Source organism: Patiria miniata, unplaced genomic scaffold (genome assembly GCF_015706575.1).
Source record: "Patiria miniata isolate m_02_andy unplaced genomic scaffold, ASM1570657v1 HiC_scaffold_2, whole genome shotgun sequence".
Classification (NCBI taxonomy): Eukaryota; Metazoa; Echinodermata; class Asteroidea; order Valvatida; family Asterinidae; genus Patiria; species Patiria miniata.
Genome location: NW_024037058.1, coordinates 14,822,748 through 14,846,816, shown reverse-complemented (window position 1 = coordinate 14,846,816; position 24,069 = coordinate 14,822,748). Strand labels below are relative to the sequence as shown.

At 40.5% G+C, this 24,069-nt stretch overlaps 2 protein-coding genes across 3 annotated transcripts in view; one reads left to right on the top strand and one right to left on the bottom strand.

Moving 5' to 3' along the window:
- The first annotated feature begins 234 nt into the window (after nt 1–234).
- On the top strand, nt 235–5,905 carry LOC119726626 (solute carrier family 10 member 6-like). The gene is made up of 3 exons (XM_038198380.1): nt 235–1,154; nt 2,063–2,267; nt 3,877–5,905. Exons 1-3 carry the CDS (start codon nt 763–765, stop codon nt 4,558–4,560), a joined length of 1,281 nt encoding a protein of 426 aa, XP_038054308.1. The 5' UTR covers nt 235–762; the 3' UTR covers nt 4,561–5,905.
- A 1,762-nt stretch (nt 5,906–7,667) lies between these two features.
- The window catches only part of LOC119726624 (serine/threonine-protein kinase WNK1-like), a 57,534-nt gene continuing 41,132 nt past the window's right edge, over nt 7,668–24,069 (bottom strand). For both annotated transcript variants that reach the window (XM_038198377.1, XM_038198378.1), the window contains 7 exons: nt 22,118–22,294; nt 18,280–18,398; nt 17,334–17,565; nt 16,575–16,886; nt 13,438–16,092; nt 13,220–13,296; nt 7,668–12,618 (listed from right to left, as the gene is read on the bottom strand). In XM_038198377.1, the coding sequence (XP_038054305.1) occupies nt 11,544–12,618; nt 13,220–13,296; nt 13,438–16,092; nt 16,575–16,886; nt 17,334–17,565; nt 18,280–18,398; nt 22,118–22,294 (4,647 nt within the window). In that variant the 3' untranslated portion in view covers nt 7,668–11,543. The remainder of the gene's footprint in view (nt 12,619–13,219; nt 13,297–13,437; nt 16,093–16,574; nt 16,887–17,333; nt 17,566–18,279; nt 18,399–22,117; nt 22,295–24,069) is intronic.

Here is a 24,069-nt window from a genome sequence, read left to right as displayed (position 1 = left end):
TTAAAAAAATTAAGAGAAAAGAACCCACTCTCTAAATTAATTTCTCTCAAAGTATTTGGTCCAGTGCAGTACAGAGAAACAGCATTTTCTAGTTTGTTAAAAAAAATAAAATAAATATGACCATCCAGCAGATGTTGACAACTTGGAAGATTCCCAACATTGGGTTAAAAATATATCCATCGTAAACCCTGGAATACAAATGATGATATTTGAAAAATACCTGGATATATGCATTTCTTAGAAGCGTCCAACCAAAATGATTGTTCTATGAATTTCTACCAGCATGTTGGCTGTTTCAGTGCATGGTAGTTAGGTTTCACGGGCTTTGGGGCTAGAACCCGATGACAAAAAGGGTTTGTACGTATGACAAACAAAATCAAAATTAAAGTCTGTTTCATCCAGTCTTGTAACATTACACTGTGCCACAGAATATAGTATCCCCTCAATTTATATTGTCTATGCAGTCCTGTTTTTTCTCTAAGCTTCGTTGGCAATATTAATTAGCCAGTTCTGCCGGCCCGACGCTGCAAATGACAATACCAGACTGGTACGTGTAGTGTTTTTTTTTGTTCATTTGGAAGTATAAGTAATCATAATGTGCAGCATGCGTGACGGGAATATCTCATGAAGTAGGTTCGGTACATGTAGGCCTATCTCATAATGCATTTCAATATTCCAACAGCTGCTGGCAGTAACTTAGCCCAGCAGCTGTTGTGGTTTCAAAGAAGCAATATAAATCGTGAAATCGACTAAAATTTACCAATGATCTGCGAAGTTCGAGCAGTGCACCGAACTGAACTGCAAAGTATTGTTTCAAAAATGGAGGGTGACTTAAATCTAGGGGATTTGGATATCACAGAGTACGTCTACGTCTCGACGACATGTCTCATGTGCATCACGACATTTTGTTTGAATGTTGCCATGGGTTGCATACTCCAACCCCAAGACTTCAAGCGCCAGTGGAACACCATCGGAGGGACTCTGGCTGGGGCCGTGCTGCAGTATCTGGTTTTCCCAGCGACTGTCTTTATGGTTAGTCACCTCATGGGGCTACCAGGGCAGTACAGCATTGGGATGGCCCTGGTCGCGTCGTGTCCTGCCAGCGCATTGACTGCTCTGGTGACTTATTACATCAACGGAGATGTCTGCTTGAGGTGAGATATTTGTCTGGTTGAATTTTGGAATTAAAGCTAACATATTTGTAGGCAAGCCCATTACAAATCAGTCACAAGTGGAACCACAAGTCAGTCAGAAGTTGATCACTGCACTAGATCAATAGTCAAATCCCAGGTCAATCACTATGTCAAATCACGAAGCAATAAAGTTATCTCAAAAGTCAGTCACAAGTATACGTCAAATCAGAAGTCACTCAGATGTCGATTGATAAGTCAGTTACATTAGTCACCTAAGAAGTAACATAGAATGAACGACAAAGGAATGTGTTTGTAATAAACTGATCTAGCATATTTTGTAGTCCACCACAAATCCTTTCACAACTAAATCACAAGTACTTTCAAAAGTAACAGGACAGAAGTGATTAATATAGGAATGCCTTTGGTACATTTTATTTGAGTAGCTTGCTTGTGACTGGAATTGAGATCATTGGCAGACTTGTGGGGACTTGTGAGGACTTGAGGGGACTTATGAGGACTTGTGAGGACTTGTGGGGAATTGTGATGAACTTGTGAGGATTCGAGAGGACTTGTGAAGACTCACGAGGACTTGTTAAGACTCGTGAGGACTTGTGAAGACTCGTGAGGACTTTTGAAGACTTGTGAAGACTTGTGAGGATGTGTGAGGACTTGTGAGAACCTGTGAGGACTTGTGAGGACTTATGAAGACTTGTGAGGACTTGTTAAGACTCGTTAGGACTTGTGAGGACTTGTAAGGACTTGTAAAGACTTATGATGACTTGTGAGGACTTGTGATGGACTTGTGGGGACGTGTGATGGACAGCAGTGCCATTTGAATGTAGATATCAATTGCCAGGGTTTCAAGAAATCAGGCAGATGTCAGTTATTCAGTAGACTCTTCATTTGTTATTATTATTTTTTGTCTCCAGTTTTTGTTTGACAGCCGTCAACAGCGCAGTTTCCATAGGGTTTGCCCCGGCCATGCTCCACCTATACTCCCGTAGCTGGACGCACCAGACCCTCCATATTGCCCTGTGGCCATTGATCTCTGCTTTGGCACTGCACACCGCATCCCCAATCCTGGGCTACCTCGTCAAAAAGGGATCAGAGGATGTGGCATGGTTTGTGGAAAAGGTATGTCAGAGTCTAAACGTCTGTAGAAGAATCATCAGTATATAATGAGCTGTTGTGGCAAATGTTTTGAAACTTGTTCTCTAGCTGGTGTACTGTCGTTCTGGTGAATTGTCATATGTGCAGTGCAAGGTTTCTTTAATATTGTATGAAGTCATGCAGTAGCTGAAGTTTGCTAGTTCAACCTCTTTTTAAACAAAACTATTTCGTTCAAGTTTTAAGAATTTGTACTGTCATACAAACCTTAAAGGGAATGTACAACATTTGTTTTTGCTGCGATTTTCAGAAATAAATGGATTTGGAGGATTAGTATGTTATATAAAATATTGTTAAACTGACTTGTTTTGGGCTTGTAGATGCTGTAAAAACCAAGAAAACCTATCATGTTCTTGTAGTCTGGTTCCCTGACCCCACTTGAGATGAAACGATCGAAGCAATTAACCCTTACTCTCTGAGGGTAGTTTACTGCATGTCAGTTGGTTATGCCAATGCCCTCCAGCTGCAGTTTATTGGAGGATACTTTGATGTAGCAGTGAAGGCTCCAATTGGCAGGAGTTGGAGGCCCTGGAGGGTGCCTGATACTGACCAGCTGGGGGCACTCACTTTGTTATCAGAGGACTCTCATTGTTCTCTGTGGCATGAATTGGAGTGCCTGTCCAGTTACCCTTGAAATGACATGGCAGATATTGGAGGGCCATGCAAAAAACATAGGAGATTTTCTTGAGGCACATATTGGCATGCGTTGGAGGGTCTAGTAGGGTAAGGGTTAATACATGTTGGGGAATTGTAAGGTCAGAGAATCAGTCTAGCAGGCTTGTACCCCTTCACAGGTGTGTGATCAATTGCAAAGAAAAGTCAGAATAACTAAATATGAAAAATTAAGAACACTTTTTGAAAAAAGCCAGTTTTCTCCAACGCTGGTCGGCCGACCAGCGTTGGAAAAATACAGTTTTTCTTGAAAATGTCAGCCCACCAGGAGCCACGATTTTAAAGGATGCTTTAGAATGTCAGTCCCTAACAATTCAGTAAGGTATTTCGTGATAATTTGATCATATCGTTTTTTGATGTTTGCAAATGTTGTATTTTAATCCCTTTAATTATCAAAGTCACACTTCATCTTTTCGCGCAATTTTCAAATTCGCATCTATCTTCTAACTTCTGAAGACACTTCTTGCCATTCCAGATGTTTTTAAAAATTTAAAGCAATTAAAGTTTAGGTAGCTGGCTTTCTACATCTAAGTTTCAGGTTTTCCTTTTTTTGTGTGTGTCAATGATCTCCACAGACTTGTGTCGCAACAAAACTGTACCATAAACATGCCTATCAAAAGTTGGCGAAATTGAAATGTGCAATAAGTTTGTGAATATAAAGTTCAGAATGTTTTGCCATCTCTGAAAATCTTGCTTTTGTTTACAGAAAAGATAACTATAGGGTTGCCTAGTCAATCTTGACCTGAAAGTCTTACTTTAGAAAGTCAGTGACGTCAATCAGTTACTCAGTCAGTCAGAGGACCGTAGGATGGCCTTTCAGGTACACTGTATCAAACATTCCCACAAGATCTTTTCTTCCGTTGATAATATATCAATGTTAATTTTTTGTCAAATTTAATTTTAGATTGGAACGGTGATTGGTCTTCTCAGCTTCATCATCAATTGCATCATTCAACTGGTGGCCCATGGGAGGTACATCCAGCGCGCCACATGGGGTGTGTTCTTCGTTATGCTTCTTCTACCATCTCTGGGGTGGATATCGGCTTACGTCCTGGCCTTGCTGTTCCGTCAGAACGTCTGGAAGCGTCGCACCATCTGCGTGGAGATCCTGCTCCACAACATCTCCCTGGCACTGTTGATCCTTGGCACCACCTTCCACGATTTCAAGGGCCGAATTGACGTGGCTGGGGTGTTAAGCCTGTTTAACTCGATCACAGGGCTGTACGCTCTGGTGGTCGTGGTCGCGTACAATCTTCGCCCTGCGTGGACAAAATCTGGAAGTGGGCGGTTGGAGCGGGCCGAGGAGTTGCACGACTTGAGTCCAGATCAGAACCCATCTGAGGACTCGGATGAGGAAAATGGACTCTCAACTCCCAAGGGTGAATCTACGAAGGGAAATGGAGGGATAGCTAACAACCGACCAATAGCAATGGTATGGGGACCTCTTGCCGTAACAAGCACCAGCCGTGAGGATGCAAAGTCGACCCTTCCCGCGCCAAAGACATACCCGAGCAGGCTGGCTAAATTAAAGCCGAGCGATCCGCCTTTGTCTTTAAGACGGGGCCCAATTCAAGTATCCGTGATATGAAAACTGACAAAGTTGGGATTTGATTTGACTTGTGTACGGTGTGGTTTGGAATTAAGATTACAATTTTGAGATCTTAAGCCCCCCACCCAATCATTTGTTAGCTGTATGCCGACTTGGACTCGAAGAGGGTATCATTTGCCAACAACAGGGTAGCTTTTGCATGCCAAATTTTGCTCATCCTGAAAAAAAAAAGTTTTGTATCATTTTAACAGCCATCATCATCATGTCTCCTGCCCCAAAAGGTGTAGGGCACATGTGGTTGCACAAGAGATCTCTGTTCTGAATGTCATTTGTTGCTGTTGCATAATAAGTCCTATCTGGTTGAGGTCTGCTATGATGGTATCTAACAGACAGACAGGACGTTTCCAACCTGCTGACTTTGGGTCAAAGTCTACAATGTTCCTTGTTGGGTGATTCAGAGGCAGTCCTATATCAGTCCCCAGACAACTGTTGGTTGCGAAGCAGTGCAAGTCAAATCTGGTATCTCGACCGATAGATTGGAATGTAGTAGAATACGCTACAGCTTAAGATTTCAGAATTGGGTGCGAGTTTAATCATTCCTTCTTTATCTCAACTGATAGCAGTTGAGTTGTCACACAAGCAGCCAATTGCTAATAGGGATCGACACAAAAGAAGACACAGGACAAGTGGATATGCTGGGATTTGCCGGTTATAATCGGCTGTGCAATGTTTTATATCCAGTCAATTTTTTTAAATTCTGATTTTGCTATTTCTTTTGCAACACCAACTCAAAATATGCATGACAATATGCATGACAATAGTAGCAACCGAACATATAAGTGTTAAATTATAGAACTGATCCTTCAGTCTTGTAATTTTACCGCGTTCTGTTGAAATTGACTTTGCTTTTAAAAACCAAAAATGTGCACTGTAAACACATTGCGAAGATGAGTAATTTCTTTTCTCTTTCTTTTTTGGGGGTTAAGTGTAAACAATTTACTGTGTTAAATTTAAATTTTCTTCTTGGGCAAACACTCAAAGGGGACCCATACCATATTATCATTACTTTTTTTTTTTTAACAATCATTATAGTCATTAAACAGATTAATCAATATATTGCAATATACAAGTACATAATAACTTATTAGTAACAAAACAAATAATTGTACAGGAAAACTGTTAAAGCTGACTCACCATTGGAAAAATCTGACTAAGAGAAATCTGCTGTTCACCAAACAAACTGAAACTGAACAAAATTATATTAATAATTACAAGATTCCAAGTGAAAGTTATACTTTTCACGAGTAACTGAAATTGGGTTTCTGAATAATTTCCATTGACTTGACCAAATATCCCTCAAACTAATTTTAGATAGAGAAAAAAATATATAATCAAGAAAAACTTCACAAACTGTTCTCACAAAATAAGGGTAAAGTTGCCTGGTAGCATCCATAGCTATCTCATTTTAGATATAATTCTCTAAAACAATTAACGTAACTCCAAAATGTTGCAAACCTTACATTGGTGAAACGCATAGATGATTTGCATCTATCCCAAAAGTAACCTACCAAATTATTATCAAAAAGCTTACTGGGATTGAATTACGTACCGGTACTAAACACCCCGTGAAATTATTCCTTCTGGCTTGCTGTCAAAGTGTCATTTAGAAGAAATCAAGAAATGTAGGTGATTTTCAACGATCAGTCAATTGACTGATTTTTGGAAGTAAAAGAGTGCTATTGACAAAATTGTGTTTCGTGATCAAACCGTTTTGCATGCTTTTTCACTGTTTTCTCAAAAAGTGTAATATCCACTGAGCTGAAACCTCAGCAGGTTAGGTTCGAACATTCTTTTAAATTTTTGGATATTGAGTGGCGTTATTATTGGAAACGAACAAAATGCACGAAAAGCAAATGATCCTATATGCTTTTAAGTTTGAAAACAATTGGTGACCCTCCCTACACATGCCATACATTTCCTGTGTTGCATCTGAACTGCCAAAAGGCTTGGTCACATGCAGACCCAAACAAAATGTATAAAACAACATGTCCAAACTAAGTGACTTTATCGTAAACTATATCTGGTGCGGTTTTGGCAGATTAGAGTGATTTTATTTTAGTAATATCTTAATGAGTACAGGAATAGCGCTGAATTTTCGAAACTTGCTGAGAGTACCAGATTACGCATCAAGTAGTTACATGTGGATATACACTGCCAATATATGGTAAGATTCACTAATTAAATACTGTAATGACTTGAATGATTAACCTTGAATGCTCCATTTACGTTAATGTCCTGATGACTCATAACAACCAGCATTTTTCTCCTGTACATCATAGTTAGTGTATAGGTCTCTCTCAAATGTTGTCATTTCCTACAGACCAGCCACGTGCATCGGCATGTTGAGCATTGACTTGCATAACGCGCATCGGCTGCGTCATATTTCGAACACATTTCGAGCAACAGGCGCGCGTGTATGGAACATTTTCAACAATGCGCAATGCTTGCTCGATTGCATAAAATACGCAGTTGCAGTTCTCCTACAGAGATGGCCGTCTTTGAGAGAGACCTGGGCCCAATTTCACAGCGCTGCTAAGCACAAAAATTTGCTTAGCACAAAAAAAGTCTGGCTTATAAAAGCAGGTTATCAGCCAAAACTCCATGTGATTTTCATGCTAAGCAAACAACAGTTGAATACTAATCATGAGCAATATACGTCACGTGGAGTTTTGGCTGGTAACCTGCTTTTATAAGCCAGACTTTTTTTGTGCTAAGCAAATTTTTGTGCTTAGCAGCGCCGTGAAATTGGCCCCTGTTCTTTATGGGCCAACTGTCACTGTCAGATACATGCACACAACTTCTGTTTTGGTGGCAGACTACTGACAATGCGGACGTGTACGAATCAATTGGCTACGGCTGTATGTAACACGCGCATCCTTATGGAAGCCACTGGCTAGCGGCTGCAGCCACTTCCCATAGACTCGTGCATTATTGCCAGACGTAGCCAAGTGATTCGGATACGGCCTCTGGTTTGGGACTTGGGTACCAACCAAATTGTGCTTGTGTGTCCCCAAGCAAGCTACACTGCAGTGATAACATTTCTCAATCCAATCCTGTAAAAGTTTTCCCGGTTTCTTCGGAACACAATGGGGGAAATAGGATACAAATTTGCAAATGTTAACTTTCAATGCGATTCAACCACATAAAGTATTGGAAAGTGATTCAAACTGGGCCAGATAACACAGAGTCACCAAGCACAAAATACTTGTTAGGCAACTTCACATGCTTAATGTTAATGTATGTACATGTACCACACCTTACATTAGCCAATGAATTACCCGGTAACCCACTTTTTGCTAAACTCTAGTATCAGCCTGTGTATGTAGTTTTTATTTTGATGCTCTTATTATTGGCTTACTAAGTCTACTGCTAGTCTTCTACATGTATGTTAGGTGGGTGTTGTGCAGTGGTGACTACTACAAGTACAACTTTTGATACAAAAGTTTGAAATGGTTGAAGTGCAAGTATAAAAAGAGTGAGTTTCCAGTACAGGCAAAGTGTTTAACATTTCATGGGGTAGTCAATATATGCGAAGGTATACACTTGAATTAAGATTTGGAGGAGTCACCGAATGTGCTTATACAAGTACACACTGAACATACTGCAGTATACTCATACAGTGTCTTTGTTTTTAACTTTAAAACTATGCGTTTGTAAGGTATATTTTATAATGCATTCACATCGTTCGTTTGTCTTTGGAAGAGGGCAAAGCTAATGCATGATTATTTTGTGGTTATGTTTATGCCTTAAATAGTGACATGACAAAATTGACTGCTTTAAATCTTTATTTTATGTAAGTGTAAACATCAGAAACACCAATACTTCCTTTATACTATGTACGGAGGATGAACTAGAATGTGAATATGTAGATATGATTTCTTTCTTTTTGTTATGAAACTTGTGCACAAAGCAAAGAATATTTACCCTCGGGGAATAATGACACCCCCCCCCCCCAAAAAATCAGTTTCTCTTATTATGTGCCAGAAATATATACTGTTGAATTGAAATTATCTCTTCTGTCAAACGTCCTTCAAGAGTAACTAACATGTTAGTACCAAATATTCAGTTAAAGAAAAAAAAACCTGACATTTTTGGGTCACTAATTGACAAAGCAGGTTGAATATCTATTCCTGTATAATTAAGCTAATAAGATGTTTGTTTAATTAATTAATGTGGAATGCCACTAGTAAATTTCCCTGCTATAACGCTGTACGTAAGAGGTTATCATTTAAAACTGTTTGGTGCTTATTAATTAAGGATTATGGTCAACAACGCAAAAAAAATGTTCCTTACAATTTTCATAATTAAGGCAGAAAATGTAATTAGTAATAACTGGTATACATTTATGTGGTGGGTGGTTACAACATCACTTGTACAAATTTCAAGCAAGTGCATACACACAGTTAAGCTTTACAATTGTCATTACATGTAGAATTTGCTTGGTAAGCAACTTCAAAATTGTGACACGAGTCTACTAGAAATTTGACAAGGTAATAGAAACAGCAGTTGTTTTTTTTTAAATTTAAATGAATATGGTTACTCAAACTATTGAATTGTTGAATTGAAAAATGATTGATGCATGACTGTTTGGCAAGCAAGGGGGTGGTCGTTTGTAAAGATTTATGCAGGCTGTGTATGGTACAGGCACTTCGCACACCAGAGATACTCTGATAAATTTGTGCATTCCCTTTCATTAATGACGACAGTTACGACAAAATTATAATGGGGTCGTTTAACATATTTTCATGTGTACTTCTGGGCAAATTAGTTGATAAATTATTGTTTGTTTGTTTCGTTCAGTGCTGTGGAGCTTTCTAAACTTTGGTTGGCTGAACTTACCCTAGCAATTAAGCAGGCACATACTCTTTTAACTTCAGTATTTCCATGTTTAAATAACATTAACAGTAATAATAATAATAATAATAATAATAATACAGTTATATTTACAACATTTTGTGTGCAGCAAAAGCATCACCTTTTAACGGATGCATTCTAGCACTATGCTTCATCAGCAGCAATAAGGAAAGGCAATGGCTAGACTGGATCAGGCAGAGTGCTACAAAAACTTGCATATTAGGTTTGCCATTCACACCATTTTTAGGCTTTATTTTTTTCATACACATATGTACACATTAACGACGTTGTGAAGAGACAGGTTCGTAGTAAAACGTAAGTACAATCGTTCAAACCCACTGTACCTCTCACAAGTTAATTTATAGACTTCTGAAAATTGCTTGAAAATACCTTTTTTGTATACGATTTCACAAAAACATGTATCCAAACATGCTTTGGAGAAGATGTCATTTGTGAATGCTAATAAACTGACAGGGGAACTACGAACTAACAGCTAAATGAAACGCTTATTCTGTTTTCAACAGGTCAGATGTTCAGTGTAATTTGAGTTTTACACTCAAGTTGAAAAACAAAATGTGCGTGTTCACTTGGAGTGAAGCTGGGTTGTACAGAGGCACGTGCACTTTACTGTATTTTGATGATAGAAATCAAAAGCAAGCTGTGCAAGGCAGACAGTCTCGGTGACTGCAAATTTCAAACAGTCCTGGTATAAAACCTAAGGTACACTCCAAGCATGACGTGATGAGAACTGTTGGAATAAATAGATTGAAAGTATAATCACCGGTATCGATTTTCAAATTCAACCCTTCATGCACCTCTGTACAACACTGAACGTGCCTTACTAAAAAGCTCGCTTGATGAAATCTCTTTTTCGGTGCAGATTTTTCTTCCATTTGATTCCTGATTTGTTACTAGTTTAACTAAATGTGTTTGATCTTCACATTGCAAGGAATCACACGACGAGCAAACTCACACGCATACACATCAGGAAAAAACAAAACCAGAAAGCAGCATAAGTTACAGAACAGAAAACCGCTCGTTCATCTTCGCAATCTCAATTTTTCGAACTTTACATTAACAAAAAACAAAGGCAAAATTTGTTAATACTTATATTTGGGTAATTAGAATATGAACCACCATTACACAAGATATATACATGTAATACAGCTGAACCAGGTGGCAGGTTTATTATGATACAGAAAAGGTCCCTTTACATGTGCACAACACTGGAATGGTGAGTTTTTATTTTCTTTAAGTTAATAACATACTGGTGCTTCAATGGATGACAAATATATAATAACCCATTCATAAGTGCTGGGGATAATACTTGATATAAGTACTTGGTGTAAATCTATAAATATATATTGATGGGTGGTGCTTTCACGTGTGTGTGTGTGAATGTGATACCGAAACAAACATTAAAAGAAAATAGTTGAAGAGACCAAGAGAACCTATCGTACATGTAAGAGCTGCTTAAGCTTCAAAAGGCCGAGTTGGGCAAAGCAACCATTTCAAGTACCTCATTTTTGCTTTGTCTTTAATCCTATGTGAGTGGCAGAAATGTTTCAAGGGTAAGTTTCGTGCCAAACAGGAGAAGCCACCATAGGGGCTAAAACTAGAGGAGGTAAGAACTGGACATGACAGGTGGCCCAAAGTGACCATGCAGGATCTCTGGACAGTTGGCCATTTCAAAACCTATACATGCTGGTTGACGACATGTGGTGGCTTTGACAGCAACTTTTATTATTTTGTAACCCAATACAAAAAAAACCCCCAAAACATTCCAAGAAAAAGAAACCCAAACATTCCTAGGGAGCATTTAAAGCTTATGTCTCATATGATAGGATGAGACTAGAGCATATGACAGCATGAAAACATGGCCAGGAGTTTTGTCTTCACCCTTAACTTACACGATCCACCAGAGAGGGCCTACATCACAAGTCAGGAACTCCGTGTTAGCAGACAGCAAAGAAAAAACAATTGGGATCACATACACACACATGAATGCACCAGACAATTCCCCAGAAAACCAGATTCAGTAGAATGTATTTTCAACTTGTTATTCATTTTCTAAACTTTAAGGGTCTATATGGGTGACCTTTTTGCTCTCATTCCTGCTGTCCAGGCTTTCCAGTTCCTCCTCCCAAGCTGACATTGCTCTGCAGATCCTGCTGGACTTGGTTCTTGCGTAGCTCATTCAGACTGATCTTCTTCTCCGCCTCGGTGACCGCCGTTCTAGGAGGTGCTTTAGCTATCTCAGCAAGTTTGAACTGATCCTCCGTGAAGACTGACTTCTTAGCCGATGGTTCGGCCACTTTAGAGTCTTCGGGTCTGCCTGTTTCAGTCACAGTCTCAGCCAAATTGGTGGGAGGTTCCTCTGCCTCAGGGTTCTGCACCTGCTCCTGAGTGTCACACAAGCTGCCTTCAGATGGAGTCGGAGAGAAGACACGCTTACCTCCTGATTCATGAACATAGAACATCGGCTTAGCAGACTGCTTGGCTGTGTCGATGGGAGGTGTAACTGCTGGATCTGATGAAGCTTGTTGACTACCTAGGTTACCAGCGTTGACTGCTTCTGCGTTGGTCAAGGTTGGGAAGGTTGTTGCTCGTTGCCTGGCACTTTGTGCTGCACTGCCTACCACTGATGCGTCTGTAAGTCCGCTGCTAGTCAGGCCGGCAAAGCTCTCGCTTTTATTCAGGCGCATCGGCGTGGGGGGCAACTGTGCAAGGGTAGTAGCCACAGATGGCGGTACCACAGCTGGACTCACACCAAACCCTGCTGGTATGGTGTATGGGGTGAGGGAGCCTCTCTTACCGAAATACACCCCACCGGGGGCTATCAGATGCCCAACGGAGGATGCACTAGTCAATGTTGTGGGGCCACTGGATGTGCTTGGGACAACCCCTGGCCCCTGGATCTGCCCACTCATGAGAGGGACCATACCTTGAGACCATGCCCCTGGCATGTTGTAGACGCCAGGATCCTGCTGCATTGCAAAGGCTGGCTGCATCGGGTAGCCCTGGGGTACTAGACCACCTTGGAATGGGTAATATTGATGACTAGCCATCTGTTGATGATACATGTATGCTGCTGGCCGGTACATCTGAGTGGAACGTACTCTCTGGAACTGCTTCAACTCTTCTTGTTGCCTTTGGTACAGTTGGATTTGTTCCTCCTTGTGCCTAGTGAGAGGAAAAAATACTGAGATTAAAAACCAACAAGAACTCGTGGAAAATTATACTATTTGGTATACAATTTCAATTTACTAACAGCTTTTAAGTAAATAGCAGGCCTTCTGTTTTCATAACAATGAATTATTTTTCTCTCGAACTCCTGTTTAATAGACCACCACTCTTTTTACACTATTATACACCAAAATTAATGCTACATCTGTATTATCAATGTCATAAATATTCATAAGATTGAAACTTGAATTTGATTCATAAATATACTTGACACTGATTTTGATGGTATGATATAGTCTAATACTGCCTAAACCCTAATTAATATTTAATAAAAATGTTAACATAGTCACAAGGAGTCATATTTTTCATATGACAAATAAAAAAAAAATTCCAGATAACACAAGTATAAGTAAGAATCTTTTCACTAAGAATGCAAGTAGTACTTGGTCCTTAACACAACTTGTTGAAATCCAACTGATATGTTTAAACTAAAGTAGTCAAGGTAAAGCTAGGTCTTCTACGATGAGAGTCTGCAATATAATTTGAACTGTATCCCAATCGATCTTATCTGTTCAAAAACAAACTGTTTCTGTTTTACCTCTGAAGTAGGTCCTTTAATTCTGGCCTGTCATCAATTTCCTCATAGGTAAAACCCATAGGTCCAAGGATCTGCCCCTGCAGGGAAAAAAAGTAACAGAAACTTATTATCCTAAATATGTGTTGAACTTGATGTTACAAATTGGGGTTAACATATATAATGAACTGCAATTCATTGAAATTTAGGGTCCCAAAATGTAGGTTGATTTGATCAATTACCTGCATTCCTGGAGACAATCGCTCAGGTGGATAGGCAAAGAATGCTTGCTGTGGGAGCTGGTTGTAGTACCCATCTGGCTGCATGCTGCTAACTGGCGGTGTCACCATCGCAGAATGTCCCTTGTAGTCTGCAGCAGTAGGCTGCGACGAGGTGCCCAGATCTGATGCTATGCTATCTGGCGTGCCTCTCTCTGCCGACATTTTGCGCTCCAGCGCAGTGTGGACAGGACTGGCAGTGGATGCCCCAGCTGCATCTGGTGGTTTGGAAAGGCTGGACGTTTGGTCTGAAACAGTTTGGGGAGTTGCTGAAGCTACCTGGTTTGGCTTAGCTGGCACTCCGTTGGTTGTTGGTGCAAGAGCTGCCAGGCTCTCTTTTTCAGCAGCAGCAGCACCTTGCTCAGTCTTGCTGAATTCATCTTTGATGGTGGTCACTTGGAAGCGCACTGCCACAGATTCTTTCTTTTCAGTTCCCTCTGAAGAGACTTTGCTTAACTGAGCACCTGTGTTTGCAGGCGTAGCCACAGGTACACTTTCAGTTTTTTCAACATTGCTATTAGCACCTGTAGTTGGCGTCACAGTTGAGTATCCTTGCGCGACAGGCTCCCTTGTAATGGGAACAGTTGCATCAACTTCAATGGAAGACTTTCGACTTAAAGCACTCTTCTCTGCTACACTAACATCTGGCACAGACTGTGCCCTACTCTCTCTCCTATTTACATCACTAATTGCATTGACATTTGATGTCGGTGCAGCCTGTGTTGCCATTTCAGTGTCCGTCTTGGGCTGACTTCCCTTCAAGGAATCTTCAACAACGTGTTGCACCTGGAATCTTGAAATGGTCTTGACTGCCTCTGTTTTCAATACTTCAGCTGCCTTGGAAACTTCTACTGAGACTTCTGTGGACCTTCCTTCAGTGTTTGAACTAGCAGTACCTGCATCAGAGATGGATTGATGCCTGGACTGTCCTGACGGTTTTACTTTTTCCTGACCAGTCAAGTCTGTCGAGCTGGAGACCTCTGAGATGGTACTCGGTTGCACGCCCTGTGAAAAGCTTGAATGCACATGATGTGGTGTCTGCTGTTGAGCTCCTGCAGTAACCTCAGGAGCAAGAATCGGGGCAGAGTGCGAGTGTGTCACTAGTGTGTGCTGCTCTTGTGGCTCAAACTGATGAGCATGTATCTGGGTTGCTGGCATCTGTGAGGATGCCTGTGAGGATGCCTGCTGGTAGGCAACCTGCTGTTGCTGGGAATGCGTCACTCCCTGTGACGAAACACCCTGCACTGCTTGAGTAGACGGTTGCGAGTGGATGGGTGTAGCCACTTGTGACTGAGGTTGACTTTGAGCTGGAGCAAAAGCAGACTTCTGCGTTTTCTTGTGTAACTGGGTGAGTTTGGCATTAAGATCAGCAAGAGAAGCAGCACTCCCCTGCTGCTTTCCAATCGCCACATTCTGAAATGCAGCGCTTTGTGCAGCCATCCCAGGCTGCTGTAGTGGTTGCTTTTGTTGATGTGGCGGTTGTTGTGGTTGCTTTTGTAGTGGCTGCTGCTGCTGCTGGAGTGGCTGCTGCTGCTGTTGGAGTGGTTGCTGCTGCTGTTGGAGTGGCTGCTGCTGTTGGAGTGGCTGCTGCTGTTGGAGAGGCTGCTGCTGTAGTTGTGGTTGTTGCTGCGGCTGTAGTGGTGGCTGTTGCTGCTGCTGTTGGAACATTTGCTGCTGCTGCTGCTGCTGCTGTTGAGCTTGTTGCTGTGACATTTGCTGGTTTTGAGATGATTGCCGCACCAATGGTGGCACTGTACCTCCGTGGACTGGCATTTGGCCAACAGGTGCTGCTGCATATGCATTTTGAGGCTCCATCTGTTGAATCTGCTGCTGAACCATTGATGCTGGAATCTGTGCATGCATCTGGGCTTGCATGTTAGCCTGCATTTGCGCCTGAAAGCCATGTCCCATTGACATCTGCATTGGGCCTGGACCAGAAATCCAGGCTGTCTGACCCCCTTCAAGCTGTACAGGATACAGCTGCTGTCCGTCTGCTGGTACCTGCATGGGGTACATCTGAGTTGCTCCCCCTGGTCCTGTTATGAACTGCTGGACTGGTATACCCTGCGGCATCATCTGAATTGGGTAGACGGGCTGTGGTGCTAATATGCTTGCCTGGGATACTGTGGCAGCAGGGGGATTACCCAAAGACACGGGATGGCTTTGCTGCTGAATATCCCCCATGGTGGCTGGCGAGACAAGACCCGTGGTTGCCTGCAGGAGATGTTGCTGCTGTTGTGGCTGCATGGGCAGTAAGGGCTGTGACTGACTCCCATGTGAAGGACTCTGCTGCTGGTTGATATGCTCGGGTAATCTTCCCGCGGCTTCAGCATAGGTCCGGGGAAGATTCCCGCTACTGGAGGATGCCACAGCCACAGCCACAGCCTCTGGTTTAATACTGGCTTCAACTTTTTCCGCTCCTCCTAGGACTGGGGGTTTGACAGTAAATCCTGGAGCTTGATTTGTGGCGACAGGGGGGCTGGGGGCCAGAGCCAAGTTCCCATTGGCGTCGGCCAGTTTTGATGGATCTGGTTGCTCCTTCTTTGGTGATACAGGGCGTCCTTGGCTGTCTTTCAGGAACACACTAGTGGAAGGGTCTGGCAATTTACTCCCAGTGACCTGTTACAAAGCAACAAGAACGCAGTTGCTTAGAAATCACCAACCAACACCTAGTTTAAATCAACCAAATCCAAGATCTGAAGACATATTGAATTGAGATTTTGTTCTTTGTTTACACGTCAATTCATGGCCAGTGAAGAAACCACCAAACTACACATGACCAAGAATAGGGAACCATTCTAGGTAATAAAAATTACTGCTTGATAGCCAAGGTATGAACAACTTCACATATTGCTTATATCAACCCAGGCAAATGTCAAGACAATCAATGTACATGTAAATATTATCAATTGAAGCAATCATTAAAAATCATTGCAAAAGTTCCAGAGCACATTTTAGGAATTTTTTAGTGGTGGATATTTGTTCCTTTATATACTGGACACCAGTTAAGGGACTGCTATTTGGAAGACCAGGAATGAGGAACCATTAGAGCTAATTAAAAACCGTGTGCACATTGAAAAGGCTGGTTTCTGCTTCAGTACCTGAGGTGGGCTGATACTGTCATCACTGAGCACATTGGAATCCGCGACCGAGGTCTCCACAGAAGACGTGGAAGTCACAGCAACTGTCGATGACGCCACAGGTTGACCAGACAAAGGTGCAGCGATGGTAGGATCCACCACCTTGGGACTTGAGGAAGCTGGAGGCATCTCCAGCGGCGCCGTCTCTGCCGTGGTGGTGGTAGCAATGGGGGCAGCCTTCATGGGACCGCTGGTCTTGGCCTCCACGCAGATCTTTTTAAGCTGCTCTATGAAGAGTTCTGTGTACTGTTTGGGGATCAGGTCTTTGGTCAGCTGCAGGAGAAACAGACAGTTCTCAGTTACTGTTTGTAAATTCTTATACACGTATCTGCAATCGACACAGCACTCTTGAAACTCAATATCAATGAAATGATCATGTTGAGAACTTATATTGATAACACAGCATCAAGAAACTTAACCTAATACCTTAATAACAAAACTTTCAAATTTAGATGAGACTCTAGCCCTCAACTGACTGATCCTTTTTGACAAACTTCACCCTCTTAAGGTTGGGTACAGGTCATTTTCTTTAACTCGGCATACAAATAATTGGTGCTTGAACCAAATGATCATACTCTAACACATGACCTCAAAGTCCCATTTGATGTTCAGCAGCAGAAAACGGACCCAATATTGAGCCTGTGTCTCCGATGTCAAAGACTTAAACTACAGCCTGAAGCCGAAGCAAAAGAAGCCAAAGTGATTCCCATTCTAACATACCAGGTTCTCCACGATGTCATCGGGATTGTCGTTGTCCACGCTGAACTTGAACTGTACCCTCTCTCCCTTGTGGGTCTCAAAGGAGCACTCCACGATGAAGTCCTCATCGACTGAGATGATGTTGAGCTTGGGTGGCCGCTCATGCTTCTTCTTGATGCTCTTCAACCGCGCCTTCTTCTCTTTCTCCTTCCTCTCAGCTTTCTCGTAGCCAGGACCACCAGTCTCTGTACTACTGTTGGAATCAAACAAAAAATCCATTGCAATAGATAATTTGAACACAATTGAATGCAAATTATATCTTTAAATTGTTTGGCTTTCAAACACATTTTTGAGGCAGAAAGTTAGCTTCAAGGATCAACTGAACAATTTGATGGTATTTTTTTAAAGTCTTGGTACAATTAAGAAAATCAAGGTTCTCCAGAGAACATAAAAATACCATCAATGAAGGTGTACTGAGCTCCACATAGACAACTGTATCCACACTTCTATTTCTTGTCACTTTCTGACAGACATCTCAAAAGTTAAGGGCAATTTCAAACAAATTCTTCAGATATTATGCAATGGAGGAACCAACTAAACACATTTGCCTCTGAAGAAGTCTTTGCTGACGACGAAATATATCAGGCCTCTGTAACTTTTGGATTTGTATATTTCAGGTCAATCCAGGCAGTTTTCAGCAGTTTTAACATTTGTTTTTATTATTTTTCATTTTAAATATATATTACTATCTTTTTATCAAACCTTGTGAAGACTTTGTTTTAAAAGAAAAACTACAAATCCACAAATTTAGGTTGACATGACATCTGAAGCCACAGCAATACCCCCCCCCCCCCAAAAAAAACCCCCACACATTGAGTCAAAGTGTCTTTCCACAATCTGATATCATCAAATTTCAAATAATCTTGTTAACAGAATGACTGAGTTTGTTCCTTCTTGGAATACATACCTGTCCTCAGCATCTGTAAGGCTTGGTACGGATGAAGACCCAGCAAGGGGTACTGAGGCATTTCCAGGATCCCTTCTCTCGATAGATGGTGAACCCTTTGTTATAAACTGGGCATCAGTCTGTTGGTGGAATAATTCATTAACATCATTGAGCATCTGTTCTATTGAGTACCAATTTCTGGCAGTGTCATCCTACTATAAAGTAACTGTAAAAGTCTTGTTTTTCGAAGACTACACTCCAGCACAAGCCTTTGAAATGAATCTGTTCTCCATTCCCCAAATAACTCGTTAATAATCTCTCTGAGCATCTATTTCGTCGACTAAAAAAAGTAGCAACCAGTTTCTATACATATTAAATTGCTTCAAATCCCCCCATCTCATTCATTACTATTTGCATTCTATTATTCTCACAAATAAGCCAAGCAAAGGTTTTCTTTTTAATAACATCTGAGCTTGTCATATTATTGTATTAAACTGCTCCACCCATTCCTCCAATTCTGGCCAAATTTCCAACGCCCGCTGCAGGTTTATTTCCTAAATATAATGTTGGAAACATAATTTGAGTAGTCTGTCATGTTGTAGTTTGCAAGCTGTCTGTCTGGTTTTTATGTGGTGTTGCAATGCGGTGTTTGTGGTGCTTACTTTTCCGTTATTGAAGTATTACAGCTGAAGGTGCTATCAAAGTTCACAGTCAAGCCATAGTAAAGGTCATGAACGTATGAAGGAAATTAATGCCTCTTTGCATCAGGCAGGAACACCACCAACCATATCAACACGTCAAGTTTGTGTGTGTGTGTGTGTGCGGTATTCAAGCTTGGCTCATAACAGGACGTGGGAATCAGGCTAGCGATTCTTATCCAACATGAATTAGGTCAATAACCTGTTTCAGCTGCGCGACAGCCAAGAAAGTTTATGACCAAGCATTCATGTCCAATTGTGTTACTCTTGCATGACGCTGTTTGGCCCGCCACAGCGGGGGAACTCTGAGTAATTCACAGCAAACCACACTTTCTAACACACCCACTCCCCGGAACAAAATCCACACACTTAAGACAAGTGCATGTTTTTGTTTGTTCGGCTGTTATTAGCGCCAAGTCATAGAGCAGGAGGCCCCCCCCCCCACTCCTTCGCGGCAGCAGACAGGATATGAGCAATTGAACATTCATGTGACAAGGTGCAAGTAATCGAGGATTAAAGTGTTAGCCAATGGTGTTGTCAGGTTGAGTTCATGGCAAACCAGTGCTGGGTCAATGCTGGGTCATACGACTGATGTACATGTATGCCGTAATGAAAGACAAGTTCATTGATGTTTATCGTCCATCAGTTGGCTGGACAATCATACACATGAGTACAATAAGCCTCTGTACTGATGACGTCACACTTTGTCTACATGTTTGTTTTCTTATAGGAACCTGGTGGGGACATCGGTTTCGTAGCCCCATAGAAAAGCGCACAGGTAAACAAAGTGTGTACTAGTGCGTTCGTTCCATCGAACAAACTAGTACCTAATTTTTACATTTTTGATCTGCTGAGGATTTTCCCTTGAAAAACAACTTTTTGCAATGGTCCAAAAGGACTCGTGAATATATGTTTAATATATATTGCTTAGGCCCTGTGACGAACAAAAGTTAGAGATACCTATCTTGGGATTGAACTAAAAATGTACAATTTCAAGTACTTTTTCGTCAGAGACACTAAAAATACAACTTGGTTTATCCTGCTCTTTATCACACTTCAAGTTCAAGCATTATTACAGTTTCACTTTTAGGGCTGTCAACAATTTGTGCCAAGCACAGAATTGTTATTCTAGACAAGATAATTGATTGAGAGTTGTTTTGCCATGCAGCAAGTGGCCAAGTCCCGCCCAGAGACCGCTAACCCCCGGCTCCCCAGGGCTCAAGAAGAGGCAGTGCATCCTATTTTGCAATTTGGTTTAAATTAGGTGAAGATCCCCGGCTTCAGTTCATTTCCGTTTTCGACCCCCAGCACCCACCCCAACCTTACCCCCCCCCCCCCAAAAAAAACCCCCACAAGCAAGATAAAATGCTACTGCGGAAAGCACTTACAAAGTTTGTCCACAGCTTAATGCATAAGTAAATACGTGTTGTAGAACCACAAAAACAAAAGAAACCGAATAAAGGAATTCAAACCTATTTTTTAAAAATCTGAATTTTCAAGGGCCGATGTATGTAATTTTTTTATGTAATCCTTGAAAATGCACCTTGCGTCCCATTTCACATGATTTTAAATATTCATTTTGCTAATTTTAAGGGCATTTTGGTGCATTTTTGTTTTTTATGCTAATGCAAATTTCCATTTTCATGAGCAAATTTGTGACGTCATTTCAGGCAGAAACCTCAATGTTATAGCTATTTCAGCACCAAAATGTCCAAGAATTTTGGATATTTTGCTGTCGTAAATGTTCTGTTCTTTGGTGATTTGTTGATGTTTCGGTACATGACGGTAAGCCAACGAGCTTGGTTTTTGCACAAATGTTTTCAATGAGCAGATTTTGGGTTTACAATTTGAACAGAAAACCCCTTAAGTGAACAGTGTCTTCCTGAAATCACAGCAACAGCGCCTCATTTGTAAGGAAAAACATGGAAATTTTTTTTATGCCGAAAAAGTGAACTTCTCAATAAAATTACCAAAAAGGGGTGCCAATTAGTTTTCATACATTGAAAAGGAGTAGAAAGTTGCACAAAATATGTTCTTAAGAAAAATTCACTTTATCGACCCTTTAATCCCACCACTAGCTATGATGAAGTTTAAATTTGCTGAAAAAATATAGGGAACACCTTCAAGGATGTCTTGTAAACATTCTCTAGTCAGGAGGAACATGAAAACATGAATGTCATTATTGATACACAGCAGATGTTTCCTGTACTAGAGATCAGAGCTATTTCAGTCCCAATTATGTTCCGGGGTTTGACAGAAAATTTTAGTATGTGCAAAACAGGTAATTGTTCTGTTCCTAGGAGTATCTGTTGGAAGCGTATAAATCTTCAGATCATGTCACTTACTAAAGAAAAGTCAAATTTCTGAATTTTAAAAATAACTCCGTTCTGTCAAAAGACTTTTTCAGCTCAACGTTCCTTGACAATGCAAAACATTGTAAACATTGTAACATTTTACTATTTCAAATGCATCTCCAATCTAGGGCACTAAAAGATACATGTAACTAGGGTCGATTTCAACAAAATTGGTACATTTTTCACACATCTGGTATAGCTATCAGTATCATGACTCAGCTTACAGTACATGTAAGTGAAGAATCAGCAGTTATTGTGTTACACAATTTTTTAATTATCTTTCCCATATTTTTTTAATGATTCGTTTTGATGTATGCCAAGCTTTATAGGGGTAATATTCTCAATAACCGAGTTCCAATTTTTCACGGGTCAAATTGGGCCCTATTGGAAGGCAAGTAGATTATGCTTGACTTCATTTATGTAGGACTTGTAATTCAAATAACCTATCACTGCTATATTTTAAAAAGGGTATGTGTGGACAGGGGCCGTCACCACGTTATGGGGAATTTTTTTAATTGTTAGGCAAATTAGGACCGAGTTGTGGGGACTTTCTGCAGTCCCCACAGCGTCTTCGGCCCCCATAGTTCCATGGGACAACTCGTGTGTAGCCCCCACAACTACGGAACAAGTGTATGTATGTGTGGGTGTGATCACGAGTTGTTCACGAGTTGATCGCATGTGAAGTGCACGAACCCTCCCCCTTCCGTGAAACGGGCGACTCAACCGCAGTGAAGATACAAGATACGGGAAGCTTGCAAGCAGTAATTTACACTGACCATGCCCCCTTCCAACATACTATACATGTACCTTGGGTGCTTCAGACTGAGTCTGGGGTTGGCTGTCCTGTACTTGCGGTGCTTGCTGCTGTTGCTGCTGTGGAGGAACCTGCTGTGGCTGCTGCTGCTGCTGTTGTGGTGGTTGCTGTTGCGGTTGGTAACCAGCTGGCATCTGATACTGTTGGTATTGCCCATTGGCCTGTACATACTAAAATAATTTTTAAAAAGGGGAGACATGATTTCATTTGATTTGCTCACTCTGAGTTAATTATTATTTTTTGCGAAGGGAGATTTGATTTTGACATAATCTGAATACAAAATTGACACGTTAGATTTATTGAATACCACAGAAACAGCTTTCCAGGTTGATGAAGAAAGTTAATACTTTTTAATTTCACCTGAAACAAACCCAATTTTTGAATGGTCCATTTGTGTACATGCAAGTTTTGTTTCACCATCTGATTGGAACAATTTTGAACGATGAATAATTACACAAGTGTGTTAATGATAATAATATTGTGAGGTGATGATACTAAGTACGTGTATGATTAAAATGAAACAAAAATTACCAACTTATTGTCAATTGACCAATCAAAAATCTTGGAGCATCAATTTGTTCCAATTTTTTTCCTTTTTACTTTGTTTCACTTGAAGACAAAGAATCTCCTTTTTCATATCCAATTAGAACCATCTTCTGTTACACAAACTTCTGAATGGTCCTTGATAATAAATTGCGATATGTTTTTATAACATCCTAACGTGAATGGTCTGGACAAACTCTGTAATACATAGCTGCCAACTTTTCAAAATCCCAATTAGTAATCGTGCACAGTGGTACATGTACATATTTACATGTATTACTAATACATGTAAATATGTACATGTACCACTGTGCACGTGAATCTAAATTCAAGATATGACTTTCTTGTTGCAAAACTTCTAAAACATGTTCTCAAAAGTTGGTACATGTACTGATTCTAATTTGAGAAACATGTTCATTTTTTTTTAAACCAAACTTTCTAGCAATGTCGTGTAATCCCAATAGGAATTAGAATCCCCGACTTCCTTCGGATTTTTTACATATTGTTGGTGCATTTGCATTTAGATTCATTTGGACAAACTAACATTATATCTGGGTTAGAATAATCAAGGTAAATGGGCTACAGTTAATTTTTGAATGGTCCATTTGTGTACATGCAAGTTTTGTTTCACCATCTGATTGGAACAATTTTGAACGATGAATAATTACACAAGTGTGTTAATGATAATAATATTGTGAGGTGATGATACTAAGTACGTGTATGATTAAAATGAAACAAAAATTACCAACTTATTGTCAATTGACCAATCAAAAATCTTGGAGCATCAATTTGTTCCAATTTTTTTCCTTTTTACTTTGTTTCACTTGAAGACAAAGAATCTCCTTTTTCATATCCAATTAGAACCATCTTCTGTTACACAAACTTCTGAATGGTCCTTGATAATAAATTGCGATATGTTTTTATAACATCCTAACGTGAATGGTCTGGACAAACTCTGTAATACATAGCTGCCAACTTTTCAAAATCCCAATTAGTAATCGTGCACAGTGGTACATGTACATATTTACATGTATTACTAATACATGTAAATATGTACATGTACCACTGTGCACGTGAATCTAAATTCAAGATATGACTTTCTTGTTGCAAAACTTCTAAAACATGTTCTCAAAAGTTGGTACATGTACTGATTCTAATTTGAGAAACATGTTCATTTTTTTTTAAACCAAACTTTCTAGCAATGTCGTGTAATCCCAATAGGAATTAGAATCCCCGACTTCCTTCGGATTTTTTACATATTGTTGGTGCATTTGCATTTAGATTCATTTGGACAAACTAACATTATATCTGGGTTAGAATAATCAAGGTAAATGGGCTACAGTTAATTTGTTGAAGTTGAGTCAATTTGAAGAAAAAAACAAATTGTTTCACTGAAACAAAT